This window comes from Phalacrocorax carbo, chromosome 6, assembly GCF_963921805.1.
Source record: "Phalacrocorax carbo chromosome 6, bPhaCar2.1, whole genome shotgun sequence".
Lineage (NCBI taxonomy): Eukaryota > Metazoa > Chordata > Aves > Suliformes > Phalacrocoracidae > Phalacrocorax > Phalacrocorax carbo.
The window spans coordinates 21,578,071-21,592,783 of record NC_087518.1 but is presented as its reverse complement, the minus strand read 5'-3'; the positions used below and the strand labels follow the sequence as shown (position 1 = coordinate 21,592,783).

The 14,713-nt window shown below is 39.1% G+C and overlaps 1 protein-coding gene across 1 annotated transcript in view; it reads right to left on the bottom strand.

Moving 5' to 3' along the window:
- Positions 1–14,713, bottom strand: part of IARS1 (isoleucyl-tRNA synthetase 1) — a 113,582-nt gene that overhangs the window by 58,022 nt on the left and 40,847 nt on the right. The window contains exons 13-14 of the mRNA XM_064454231.1: positions 13,904–14,002; positions 2,136–2,262 (exon numbers count right to left, since the gene is read on the bottom strand). Coding sequence (XP_064310301.1) covers positions 2,136–2,262; positions 13,904–14,002 — 226 coding nt within the window. The remainder of the gene's footprint in view (positions 1–2,135; positions 2,263–13,903; positions 14,003–14,713) is intronic.

The window sequence follows — 14,713 nt, the reverse complement described above, 5'->3', positions numbered from 1 at the left end:
AAGTCAATTGGAGCACATGATTGGGAAAAGCCAACATGGCTTCACTAAAGGCAGATTGTGCTTGACAAACCTTGTGGCCTTCTTCAACAAAGCGACCTGCTTGGTTGACATGGGGCGGGTGGTGGACATTGTCTACCTGCACTTCTCCAAGGCCTTTGATATGGTCCCCCACAGTCTCCTCCTGGAGAAATTAATGCGTTATGGCCTAGACAAGTGGTCTGTGCACGGGGTGGGGAATTGGCTGACAGGCCACACCCAAAGGGTGGTGATAAATAGCTCCTTTTCCAAGTGGCAACCTGTCACTGGTGGAGTCCCCCAGGGATCAACATTGGCCCCAATGATATTCAACATCTTTATAAGTGATCTGGATGACAGCATCAAGTGTAGCCTGGTGAAGTTTGCTGATGACACCAGGTTGAGTGGGGAAGTAGACACTCCAGAAGGGAGAGCTGCTCTGCAGGGAGACCTGGATAGGCTGGAAGGGTGGGCTAGCAAAGAACCTTATGAAGTTCAACATGGAAAAGTGTGAGGTCATGAACCTGGGAAAACATCATCCAGGAGTGCAGCACAGACTGGGATCCACCTGGCTGGAGAGCAGCTCTGTGGAAAGCGACCTGGGGGTCTTGGTGGACACAAAGCTCAACATGAGCAAACAGTGTGCTGCTGCAGCCAAGAAGGCCAACAGGATGCTGGGTTGCATCAAAAAGGGCATCGCCAGCAGAGAGAAAGAAGTAATTAGCCCACTGTGCTCAGCGCTTGTCAGGCCACACCTGGAGTACTGTGTACAGTTCTGGTCCCCGCTATACAAAAAGGATGTGGACAGGCTGGAAGGGGTCCAGAGAAGGGCCACCAAGATGGGAAGCCTGCCATACAAGGATAGGCTGAGAGAACTGGGTTTGTTCAGCCTTGAGAAAAGGAGGCTCAGAGGGGATCTCATCACCGTCTACCAGTACTTAAGGGGTAGTTACAAAGAAGATGGAGACTCCCTTTTTACAAGGAGTCACATGGAGAAGACAAGGGGAAATGGACAAAAGTTGCTCTTGGGGAGATTCTGATTGGACACCAGAGGGAAATTTTTCACAGTGAGGACAGTGAACCATTGGAATAATCTTCCCAGGGAAGTGGTTGACTCAGCCACATTGGGCACCTTCAAGAGTCGTCTGGACAAGGGTGCTGGCCCATCTTGTCTAGACTGGGCTCTTCCTACAAAGGTTGGACTAGATGATCCCTGAGGTCCCTTCCAACCTGTGATGCTGTGATATTTTCTGATTTGAGGTCTTCCACATCTAAAACGAAAATTAAAACTTGTTCAAATCAAGGGACATAAAAACAAAGGCGTGGGATGCTGACATCGGTATTTACCTTCCATGGACATCTTGACATTGATTAGTGTTTCCTATTTCCAGCATGAGGAAGGATTTATCATATATGTCTAATGGAACTAACAGAATCACAGAAAAAAATTATCTTCAGAAACAGTTTTAAAATTTGGTGTTTTGACACATAGGAAAAAGCAGTCACCAAAACTGTGTAAAGCATTCACTTGTGCACTTAGCTTTATGTTACTGCAGGGTACCTTACAACTTCAAAAAACTAACTTCCAGCATTCCCATTATACGCTTTCATCATTCCACTAGATTCACATTTTTAGAGTCTGTTACATTTATATTTGTAGCACTACAGATACATATTTTCACTGTTCTACTATGGTGGACTTGCTTTTACGCCTTCAGCAATTAATTTTGTTTCAAGTAACTGAGCATCAGGATTTCTAAAAGACTGAAAGGACTGAATAAAGAAATATCTTCCTTGCCATTTTCTCACTGTATCTGTTATTTCCATTAGATTTACCATCACTGCAAATTCTTCCAGGAAAGAAAAGATTAATTCTAATTTAAAAACAAAAAAAAGGAAAAATTGCTTTCAGTTTTCAAGCAATAGCAAAGAAAACGCATATGGGCACACAAATGCATGCATTCATATGTATATATCTTATCACCTATTATAGATACACATATACTGTTAAGATATATTAACAGAACTTAAGACTAACAGCTGAAGATGACAGAAAAGTATATATATGTTGTTTGCTTATTTTGATAGACTTAACAGGAAACCTTTGTTTTCTTACTCACCTCTTCAAAATCGTCACTGACCCACAAAGGGATGGGTGTTCCCCAGTACCGGTTTCTAGATATAGCCCAGTCTCGTGCATCTTTAAGCCAGTTCCCAAAACGCTTCTCCCTCACAAAATCTGGAACCCTGTTCCAAAAATAAGTATTCTTTTATCACTACATTTCACTTAAAAGAACGCTAATAAGAACACTTTTATTTTATTTCATCCACAAAACAAGTTAGTTTTCACACATTGCATGCATTGCAGCACATTCATATTACTGCACTGGCTATTGCAAGGCCTATAGAGTTGCTGCCAAAGTAACACCATTTATTCTGCCTTTCTCTGATCTTCAAGTAAGCTACAAAAGTGAAAAATACCATGTGTATTTTACTATCAAATAACTCAGTAAAAATGTGTGCAACATACAATAGATTCATTAAGGGTGAAACAAGGTCCAAAAATCCTCAGCAAGGCCTAACATAGGAGGATTATGGCTAAGGGTGGATAACACCACTACTGTGCTTTATTTTACATGCAGAAAAAAATACCAGTTACTGCTTTTGGTGCTGAATGAAATTACCAAGTTTCAAAAGCCTGCAGTAATAACATCAAAGGTCACCTTGCATTATGCATGAGCATCCAGTTATCTACACATTACTTTTAGACTTCGAGAATTAATAAATCGCAGGTTGATATACCCTACCAAAAAAAAAAGCCTCTTCACACTATTTATCCTACCTACTTTTAATTCTCTGATTAAAAACTAAAACACCCCCCCAAACAAACAAACAAAACAAAACCCAAACAAAAACCCTATCAATGCTTGCTAAAAACTCATTTTGAGCACTAATTGGCTTTGAGGGATGTTAAAGGCAAGTTTTCATCATACAAAAGTGTCTTGGAGCTCAAAGGTTAACATCAGAATCTGATGCCTAGCAAGTTTCCTGGATATACTAAGTAGACTGATGGTTTGATTAGGAACCAACTGTTTTGTCTTATGATGTAAACAAACAATTAACTATTTATACAATTATTATATAGCAGATGAGAAAAAGCAATGGGTTTTAAGGTCAACAATATACCCCCTTCGTGCCTAAAGGTGCATTTAAAGAGACCAATCTCAAATGAAACTCACAGGAAGAATAAGCTTAAGACAGTGTCATAGGTGCACAGAAGCTGTGAATGAACAGCTAACAACAATACAAATAACTCTAGAACTGAGTTATTGAGCAAACCATGGCACGTTTTTCTGGATTTGTTTTTCCAGTGTAGCTAGAAGGGTCCTTCCTAAGTATGAGCTTGATTTAGAGACCCGGAGTTTCTAAAGAAAGTAGCAGCCAAACTCCAGGAAACATACAGTCTCTTCTACCTTTTCTTTTTGAAGCTCTTGGTCCTCTATCAATTTTATTTTATTTTATTTTATTTTTTAAGAATAATGATATTTAGCCACAGATCAGGCCCAAGAGTAACAAAAAATAAAGAATCGTTTAGAGGAAAAATTAAAAGAATGGATTCACATGACACACTAAGGTAGGATTTGGCCCAGGAGTGGAAGGTTTAAGACATAAGTGTGAGCATACCTCAAAAAATCTACTGATGAAAATGAAAGCTACTGTCTCAAAAGTTTTACCCATGACAATGCCATGTGGAAATCTGAAGACTTATTGATGCCAGTGTTGTCTCAGGTGGATAAAAGCTACCATAAAAAGACTCACTAATATCAGCCTGAAGTTCCATGGCTTCACTAGTCATTTCTAGATTTACTTTCGTCTGCAAAGTTATCTTCTGTAATATTTCTTAAACAAAAACATAATAAAAAAAATTTAAACACCCTCAGTGACTAATGTTTTACATGACATCCGTATCCCTGCTTTAAAATTTAGGAATGTATACAGGCTTTTGCAATTTTTTTTTTTAGAGTGGGACTCGTTACTCTCCAAACACAAGTGGAAAGGCTATGAAGACCATTAGTATCGGTCTAACATTCCACTAATGTGGAAAACTTCTCTTTACAGCACTCCTAAACTAGTTTCCATTTTTCAGAAGTTGCTAGACACTGATTAGCTGAAATTATTAGTCTCACTTAACATAGCTAGAGGCTGAAACAATCCCCCAGTTACATTAAAATGCTAAGACTTTCAACTCTGCCTCCTCAAAACATGCATGCAAAATTGATTTTATCCCCAAAGTGGACATTAACCACAAAAATATATGTGGTGTAATATATCTCTCTCTCTGAGCTATGAAAGCATATAATTTACCTCTTCCGGTAAAATTGTCTGACCCTGCTGCCAGTTCTTAGTGGAACATAAAACACAAACTGCTTCATCTACTATGAACCACATCTGCAACGGTGATTTGTGATACTTTGGTGGGACAATACAGAAATAACACTGACACAGCCATCAAATAAAAAGAGCCTGTATCTAAAACACATTGAGCCCATCACTCAAAGTGCTACTTAAAACAATTGGTTCATACCACCACACAGATGCTACCCAGCTACCTAACAGCAGATACAGCCTCCAACTGGAAAGAAGCTAGAGGAGGTAACTGCAGCAGAGAACAGCCTTGCCAGTCACGTAGTTCAAGACTACAGCCTGTTCCTTTTATTTAGTCTGACTAGAATTAGCTACAGATATCCTAGTCTGACACTTCTGACTTACCTACATATGAAAAAAGGAAGGAGGGAAAAAAATATCAGAGGCACGTTCTATTTAAGTATTTCACTAAGCTTGGAAGACAGAACAGTATTCTCAACAATGTTGTTACTAACACCTGATCTTTATGTTACACCAACTCCAGGTTACTGTTTCCATAGGTTTTTTTCCCATTTCTTTTTAATCCTCTTAGATATCTTCTTGGTATACTTCTCTCATTACATTTTAGTAAAAATATCATCCTGCCACAGGTATGTATTATTAGTTAAAGAAGCATTTTTTACTCTTCCATCTGCAAAAAAGCAATGATTTCTTAAATTTGCAGAAAAGGCTGTTTGTTTTACTCAGCTAAGGAGACTGAGGGCAGCCTGAGGAATGCTGCCCTCCGGTGAATCCTGCTCCCTTTTCTCCCCTGCAGTAACTGAAGAAACTTGGCCTCACCCTGAGACTATGCTATATTGTATTTAATCTATCAGCTCACAGTCTTCCTCATAATTCCCAGTTAATTCTTTCCATCCGTATTCCCAAGTACATTGCCAACAGAATTGTGAGTTTGATAAGACAGTGACAAACCATGAATCAATACTGATGCTGGTCCTTAGCTTTCAGGAAATTTTGGGGTGTGTTAAACACCACTTACCTAAACCCAACAGCTGAAACAGTCCCCTGAAATTTATACTGTGGCAAATTGTGCAGCTGTTAAACACTGATCCTTGTGCATCAAAACTGTCCCCACAGCACAGATATTTAGAAGCTTTAAAGAGAATAAAAAGACAAAAACAAAAGCAAGGCCACCCACATAAATATTCCTTTTTTTACAACACAGATATATGAAAAAAAGTCTTTCCCATATGCTAATATGCACGTTTTCACATTTAACCAGGTATCTGTCACAAACCCCCTTCAGCTCGGAAGCACAAATTTCAGTTTTACGCTGGTGCCTCCACTGACTTTACAGTTGGGTATGATGAGCAAGGTGACTAGTGCTAGAGCCCATTTAGAGCAACCCACTGCTAATGGCACTGAACAGAGTCAGATCTCAGAAAACGTCAAGCTCCAGAATCAAATAGTTCCACAAGTTTAAAACTGAAATCAAAGCAACAACTTCTCTCCTAATATAATCCTACTGCAGCTCCTAGAACTATGCTGTTCGAAACAGGTTTTTTTATTTCCCAACTGGTCTACAATTTGTGTTGGTTTTGACCTTCAAATTTCTCCACAAAATGACACAGATAGGATTGCGTACTTCTTTCTCAAACATTTAGCAAGGTTAAGGAGACTGCTGTCTCAGCAGGTCATGAAGCTCTTGATACATGCCTGTAGAATAGTATGGGATAATAGCTATTTCTACTTTCTTGGCACCCAGGATAGTGCACTAAAACTTCAGGATGAAGACATTTCAACAGTTGAACAGTTCAGGGAACTGAACTCCACAACACAAAGGAATAAATATTGATTTGTCAAATCATATATTAGAAAGATTTTGAAAGTACACCAGTTTCAACCTATTTGAATGCTAATTTCTATCTTAATCTCCCAACATCAAAACTCTAACTCCAAATTTGTATGCCATTTTTGACTATTTGTTCCTATTTTTGAAGCAGATTTGGGGTTTTGCTGAATTCATGCATTGCTAAGTCCTGTGCACAGTGAACTCCTACATCCTTTCTTGGTAGCTACTCATTTTCTTAGAGTCTAAAATAAAACTCCATTTGACAAGTGAAACAAACCCTATGAAGAACAAAACAAAATCCAGTCCTTTACCAACATTTATTCACTTATCACAAGAGAAACCATTTTCTTCGCCTTTAATATCTATGTACTACCCAGTATCCAAGCTTCACAAGAAAAGTGGGCATGAATTTGAAAATGACAAATTAGGGACCATCTTCAATCCCAGAGCATTAATGGGTGTGCTAACGGTAAGTTACCATGGCTGTTGATCCAGTGACTTCTCATCACCAGTTAATACCCGAGGAACAGCATCCAAAAAAAAAAAAACAAAACCCCACAAAAAAAAAACCCAAACACCAAACCCTGAATTATTACATGATCCAAAAGGAAACTTATTAAAAGGATTAAGACATCTGTTCCTTTTCTGTAGCTGTATTTTGAAGTATCTCTCTCATGCCTATAACAATTGCAAATACTGAGTTCAACTTATTATTCCATTTCAAAGCTCAGATGTGCTCTGCATGACTCCTTGATTTGGCTCACCTTGCCCTAGTCACAGGATACAGGAACTCTGTCTCAAAGCAGTACTGTACCTCTTTTCTATAAACACAAATATCACTGCTGAAATAAACAGCTGACAAATATTGCCACTGCAGAAGCCTCATATGTTTTATCATCAATTTACCACTAAAAGCTCTTTAAGACATTACATAAAGATATACTAATCCTTTCTCACTCTTCATCATTCTTCTCATCAGCTAATTTTATTCATTACGTTCTTTGAAAAACCACAGCAATTTTATGTATTGGATAAGATTTACTTCATAATTACTAACTGAAGGGAGCTCTGAGCTTAAGAATTATTTGAAAAACAGTCCCATAATAGTTAAGCTAAAAAGTTGATAAAACACTACCTTAAGCAGTGTGAATTAGGAAATCTCATACCAGATTAGCACCCAACATCTGATATGTTTCATTCTGAGAAGTTGGTCCCAGATCTAACCTTTCATTTGGCAAGCTGGTCACTTTTAAAGAGACATCTGAAATCAGGAATCACTTATCTGTTCAGAGAGAAGGAAGTCACTCTTCCAGAAAATAGCTGAGTTGTAATAGGGAAACCAAAGCTGATTAAGTAGTTACCCTATGTCATTGAACTAAATATGTACAGGTTTATTTAAATTCATACCATAACAGCTGTTTTTTTTGTTTTAGGTGTAGAATTTGCTTTTCTTTTTAAACATTAACCAATCCTTAGAAGACAAAGTCCTAAATTCCATTATGTGAATTTACTCTATTAACAAGCCTCCTTAAACATGCCCTCAAATGGATTTTTAATGGTTTTTAATTCAAGGAGATAAAATAAACAACTATCCCTGCCCTTCTGACACTTTAATTAGCGCCAATCTATATCATGGACCTAATTAAACATTGGGGGAAGCAGGAGGGAGGAAAGGGGAAGAGAAAGGAAAGGTCAGCTGTTTGCAAAGCACACAGAATTTCTACTGCAGCGGACTCTTTCTCTTCCTCAGTTCAAGAAAGCTTATTAGAATGGTGCAGAACCACATACCCCACATAAGTGTGCATTGCCTCCACCAATGCAAGAGCATTTTCTACTTATATGCAGCTTACATTTGCTAAATGAATAGTGCTTTCAATCATTTTGATATAGCAATGGTTTTTTTCACTCTTTTATCCTGGTTCCCATAGCAACAAACACTTCAGCGTGAGACTGCAGTGTTGCTGCAGACTGCATCAGAACCCCACTGTCAGCAGCATACAGTTGCTTGACAAGTCAAGATTAAGTGAAGCCATAACCTCCAATTTTTTGATACACTCATATTTTAAAAATCCTGATATATTTTATTTGTATGACCCAGACACCACACTAATTGCTATTAAAAAATCCTTAATCTTACCAATGATGGCAAAAATCTCTGCAGATCCTGAAGCCAGAGAGAAATGAAGCTTTCACTTCTTTCTGCATAGTTTCCTTTGGAATATTCTACATTTACGTTAACATATGGCATTAGCATTTATGATTCATGTCAAATTTTTCTATGTAAATGTTTGCAATCCTGTAACGGTAGCAAACATTCAACACACTGCACATGCAGATAGATCTACCAGCTACCTAAAAACATGGCGCTATAATTGCTTTGTGAACTGACATTTGGAGTTTTTATTTAGTAAGGTATTACTTGAACCACACAACAAGCTTCTGATAACCATTCACTGGGACTGAAAAGCTACCTGCTGTATTCATGACATAACTGGCAATCTCTGCTCAAGGGGCTTTGAGAGGAAACAGTAAAGCACAAGCCATCAAAATCAACTGGAATAAGCCTCAAAATTTACTTCTAGCCCTCAACTATGTCTGATAACAGGCAGTAATAAAATCTTCTTACTTACACTGCTCTAAATTAGACAAACACAAGGCTAACCCTGCAGCAATTTTTTTTCACCTCCTACTGAAGGCAACGACACTAGTTTGAGTTTTTCCTCGGGAAATGTTGCCATCTAGTGACTGCAAGTTGCTATACACACCACAGTCGCTACTAGAGAGAAGACATAATTTATATTCACGTTTCCCAAGCAAGAAAAGTGTGATCAATGATTCAGAAAGAAGAGTTACAATTGCATAGTCATTACAAAAAGAAAAAAAATAAAAGAAAAAATCCTCCCCCCACAAGATGCATTTAAAATTGTTCAGATAAAATCTATTTATTAATGCTAACAAACAAGGTAGTAACTGATTTTCCTCCATTGTGCTAAATTCTGTTATGACTTAAAATTTTGTTGCCCTGCTACAGACTCAGATTTCTCATTTGGACAAAAATTACGAGTTTAGTAGAACAAACATTAGCTTTCTATTGCATGTGGGCTTGACAGCCCATCTTCTGCATACCCTAAAAAGCCTTACGGTTTATGATACAAGCTAAGCATAATAAGCAGAGTTTGCTGTTCAGCAAAAAAGGGAGCTAGTCGAAGATCAGTAGAATCAAGATGAAAAGCTTCTCAAAAGATTAATGTGTTTGACACACGTGAAAACTACTGCTCGTAAAAGAATAGCAAGAAATGCATGCAAAATTCACACTTCGTAAACCAGGGAATTCACTTCTAGCAAAAAGGCCTGTCAGATGTGTTCTGTGTGGTATTTTCAATAAGAACTAGCAGTTAAAGTAAAGAAAGTCAAAAATAGGATACCTTCAGCTAAGGACCTATATCAAGATCTATTACAGGGCTTGAGTTTTTCAATTACAAGAAGCATCAACATGAGGGGATCTGCCAATCGAGCTGGCCCTGCCCAGTCAAAACTTTTACGTACTGTAGAAGGGGATAAAGTCCCTGTAGTGCACATAAAACATGCTGGGGAAGACAGTCTGGGTTATTTCTGTCTCAGACAAAGGCAAACCCATCTGTGGGATGGCTTTTGCTCAAGGACCTGGATGCACTTGGTGGGTTATGCAGAAGGATGGGGAAGTCCAAAGTATACCTCAAGGGGATTTGATCTTGGGTGAGAATAGCCAATAAATTCAACTGTATGAATTGTTATAAAACACTGGATATCATCACTCCTGTGGTGGCTATATGCCATATCAATGGTATTGGAGCAAGAAACACCTAGATCAATGAAGAATGAAGAAACCAAGCAAAGTGCAGCAATGATAGAACCAGACAAGTGCAATGATAACAGAACCAGAACTGGCTTCAGCATGCAACAATCCACCACCACACACCATCTCTCCTGCTCTGAAAGACTGTTATGACAGATGGAGCCCAAAGTCATGGACTAAATGAACTCAGTGAACATTTTATAGGGACGGCCCATAGACTAAGGGAATGATATCTGTGTGTACATATCAAAAGACAGGAAACATGGTAGTGATTAATTGGAACGTATTAGAAAGTGTGGGACCTGGACATGATGTAGATGGTTTAGAATAAGGCAGTGGATACTCTCCTGGTTTTGGCTGGGATAATTTCCACCCCCCAGTAGCTGCTATAGTGCTGTGTTTTGGATTTAGTATGAGAATAATGTTGATAACACACTGATGTTTTACATGTTGTTAAGTGGTGCTTACACTAGTCAAGGACTCTTCAGGTTCTTGCGCTCTGCCAGCGAGAAATTGTGAGGGGGCACAGCCAGGACAGCTGACCCAAACTGGCCCAAGCGATATTCCATACCATATGATGCCGTGCTCAGCATATAAACAGGGGAGAGTTGGGCAGGATGAGGGGCACTCAGGGCAGCCACTGCTCAGGAACTGGCTGGGCATCAGTCAGTGGGTGGTGAACAATTACGCTGCACATCACTTAATTTGTATATTCTATTATTATCCCTTCCTCTTCTGTCCCATTAAACTATTTATCTCAACCCACAAATTTCCCCCACCCTACCCCACCCTGATTCTCTCCCACCATCCCACTGGGGACAGAGGGTGAGGGAATGACTGTGTGGTGGTTAGCTGTCTGCCAGGTTCAACAACATCCATCACTGCTTTCCTGCCACTGATGCTCATTCTTTCACTATAGCAAGTGCTGTACATCTTACATAAATAATGTCAGAACCACACAATACTCTCTAACACTAGAAACTTGTCAATAGTTAGAGGTAAATCTTTCACAAGTTACTGAAGTAGAACTTCAAGTGAGGAAGTTTTTTTTAAAAATTGAAATTTAAAGAGTTCAAAGCTGATATTGAAATTATAAACTACACAGTCTACAGAACCTTTTCTATTGACCTGGAAGTATAATATTACACACACTGCCAGAAGTGTGATCTACAACAGTTTAGAAACATAAGTATAAATGGCACTAATTTACTCTTCAAAATTTGTAATTTATACCAACTTTGAACTCTGTGATGACAGGAATTAGTCCTATATTAGACAATAGAATCTAAGGTGGCCTTGTTTAATTGCTTGTCTGTGGTTACATAGGAAATGCTTCTTCAACAAATCATTCTATAACATGATAGTGACAACAAACAATTAAGGCTGAAATCCAGACCACTTACACTGGGACCCAGCTCTGGTGCTGCACTGAGCTCTCTGTATCAACATAACAAGAAACCAAGGTCTGACAGCCCTGAATGGTGTAGCAGCCGAATCAGCCCCTCTTTATCTCAAGTACCACAGTAGTAGGTTGTCTTAATATGAATACTCTTTTTCTTTCTCTCTGTTTAAAGGAAAAAAAAAACCCACACCACCAAAAAAAAAACCCCACAGCCTCTTCTGCCAGTTGTGTGGTAAACAGAACATTCAGTAACAGACCTGGGACTGACGACTGAAACAGTCTCAAACTGTTCCAATTCTGCATTTTCAGCAACATCTAGCACAAGTTACTTCCCACTCTTATCAGAATAAGGTTGGGAGAATTAAGAGAGGTTTTTTTGGTTTCTGGTTTTATGAAAATGCTGGCACATTACTCATGTAATCATTCTACTACAGTTAACTTCATTTTGAAAAACAAAGACACAGATGCTGGCTTTAAATTTTGAATCGCTATGGCTTTATCAGTAGGCTAATCCAATTAAAGAACTAATTAGGAATGCAATCAGGTTGCAAAGTTTGTCCAACTATGTTTAATCTATCTCATCAAAAAGGGATATCTATAAAGAGTGCAGCTATTCTTAAGGGACAATATACCTATCAGTCATTTATAGGAATAAAAAACAGCAATGCAGTCAAACTCATTTTGCAAAGGTTAATATAGTCTGAAAAGCATTTATCCCAAATTTCCTCATTTTCAGGACATGCTGAAGCCCCAGAGAGTCCAAAAATAATTTTAAAAAGCTAGGTATTATTCCTGTGACACTTTCAGAGATCAAGTCTCTTCAAAAGCAAAAAAGTAGGTTTTGGGAAGGATGGACTTGCCACAATTTAAAGAAATGAATATTGAAGAACCCTAGCATTCTCAACACCAACTTACAAAGTTAAATCCCAAACAAAACTGACATCAGTGAAGAACATAAGAAGAAAACCTTAAAAGTAATTACTTTGTCTTTTAAAAAGCTAGATGTTAAAAAGCCATATTTATGTAACAAAAGCCACCAAGAATTCAAACCAGTAATTATTAAATCACATAATTGAAATACATATTAATATCATTTCATTAATCATTTTGTGATAATACAGCTCTACTTGTGGCCATATTCTCTACAAAAAGATTCTCAAAATCTCTACGACCATACTGTTTTGAGAGGAATCAGTTCTATGGTCAGTTACAGAATTATGTCAAGACTCAGGAATTGCCTAAAGGACAAATGGTTACTTCAATTTCAAGCATATTGAATTGCTAATTAATACAATTACTTGGTCTTCCCACCCAACCTTTGCAACGGCAGCTCCCACATTCAGTTCCACTTGTGCCCCCACTACTCAACCCTTACAGAAAGTGACACTTGAAACCCAAATACGTAGATTGAAGTAGGGTTCAAACTGTTTACTAATTCTTATTAATGTCTCCTGGATGAGTGGAGGTCACTTATCAGTTTCTTCTTGAAGCTTTGCTCCTGGAAAAGCAAAACTATCTCAACAATTCAAAAACTTCCTTAATAGGACCTTAATTTTTCTTATGTTCGTGTGAAAATTAAGTATGCCGGTCAACTGTCAGTCACCAAAACAGTAAAAGCATCTTGAGAAAGCTAATTAAAGCTAAGAACAAACACTTTCACCCCCTCTCCAGCTTATTTTTCCCCAAAAGAAGGATCACAGTATGTTCTGTTATGGAAAACAGAAAGCAACACTTACTAATCCATAAAATCTTCTTACATACCCAGACTGGGCATGTGCTTATTAGCAAGCCATCGCTGCAGCATTTTTGGACAGTCTGTATCATGGATCACTAACTTTTCCCACATATTTCAATATTTACAGTGCTTGTACCATGTAAGCAGTTATGGAAATGCTGCTCATGGAGAATTTAATTGTTAACTACTCTCCATGATACAACGCAGCATAAGCTGCAATTGTTCACTGAAAGTTGGGTCACCTCCTTTAACACCATTTCAGTTGCTGAGCAGAGGCACACAGGGGTGGAATCCCAATCCTCTTAACAGCCCTCATACAGAAAGACTGAATGACAACTGAAATGGCATACAGTACAACTGAAGAGGCTGTAACCTCCACATTTTCCCCACATGGTCTCAGCTTCCCAGGCACAAGTAATTTATGAGACAAGGAGAAATTAAAATAAAGGTTATGGAGGTGGAGAAAACAGGTACATTTTGTTACCAACACACCATAAACCCACAACTGACTCTCAGAATAGCTACCATTGCCAATAGCTGCCTCTTCCTGCTAATTTAATGGTGCATTATCTAAAACTTATCTGTTGTTTTCTACATAGATTTCACACAAATATTTTTCACATTGGCTTAGAGCACACACACACACCCAGCCCCTACACACAACCCCAGGCATAGAAAAAAATATGCAGGCGACATTACCAGTAGCACTGGGCATTATTCTCCAGTAGCTTCTCCACCATGTGCTCCACTCTCACAAACCAGCTTGGCACAGCTTTGTATATCAACGGAGTATCTGACCTGTAGAGGGAAAGTGATGGGGAAGGGAGCAAAATAAACAAAAACATTTTCAGTGCTACATTAGCTGGAACTTAAACTGGCTGCCACCATTAAAGATAACAAGAAATGTTTTGTCACTGTTATATTTATAAAAAGGAGGGCCAGGGAAAATCTCCCTCCTTTGCTGGATGTGGGACAACCAGGGGATGGGGGTCAGCCAGCATGGGTTTATGAAAGGGAGGTCCTGCCTCACGATAGTGGTCTCCTCCTATGATAAGGTGACCCGCTTAGTGGATGAGGGGAAGGCTGTGGATGTTGTCTACTTGGACTATAGTAAGGCCTTTGACACCACCTCCCACAGCATTCTCCTGGAGAAGCTGGCTGCTCACAGCTTGGACAAGTGCACTCTGCACTGGGTTAAAAACTGGCTGGACGGCCAAGCCCAGAGAGTAGTAGTGAATGGAGTCAAATCTAGTTGGCAGCCAGTCACAAGTGGTGTTCCCCAGGGCTCAGTGTTGGGGCCAGACCTGTTCAATATCATCACTGATGATCTGGATGAGGGGATTGAGTGCACCCTCAGTAAGTTTCCAGATGACACCAAGCTGGGTAGAAGTGTCAATCTGCTGGAGGGAAAAAAGGCCTTACAGAGGGACCTGGACAGGCTGGATCATTGGGCTGGAGCCAACGGTATGAGATTCAACGACGCTAAGTGCTGGGTCCTGCACTTGGGTC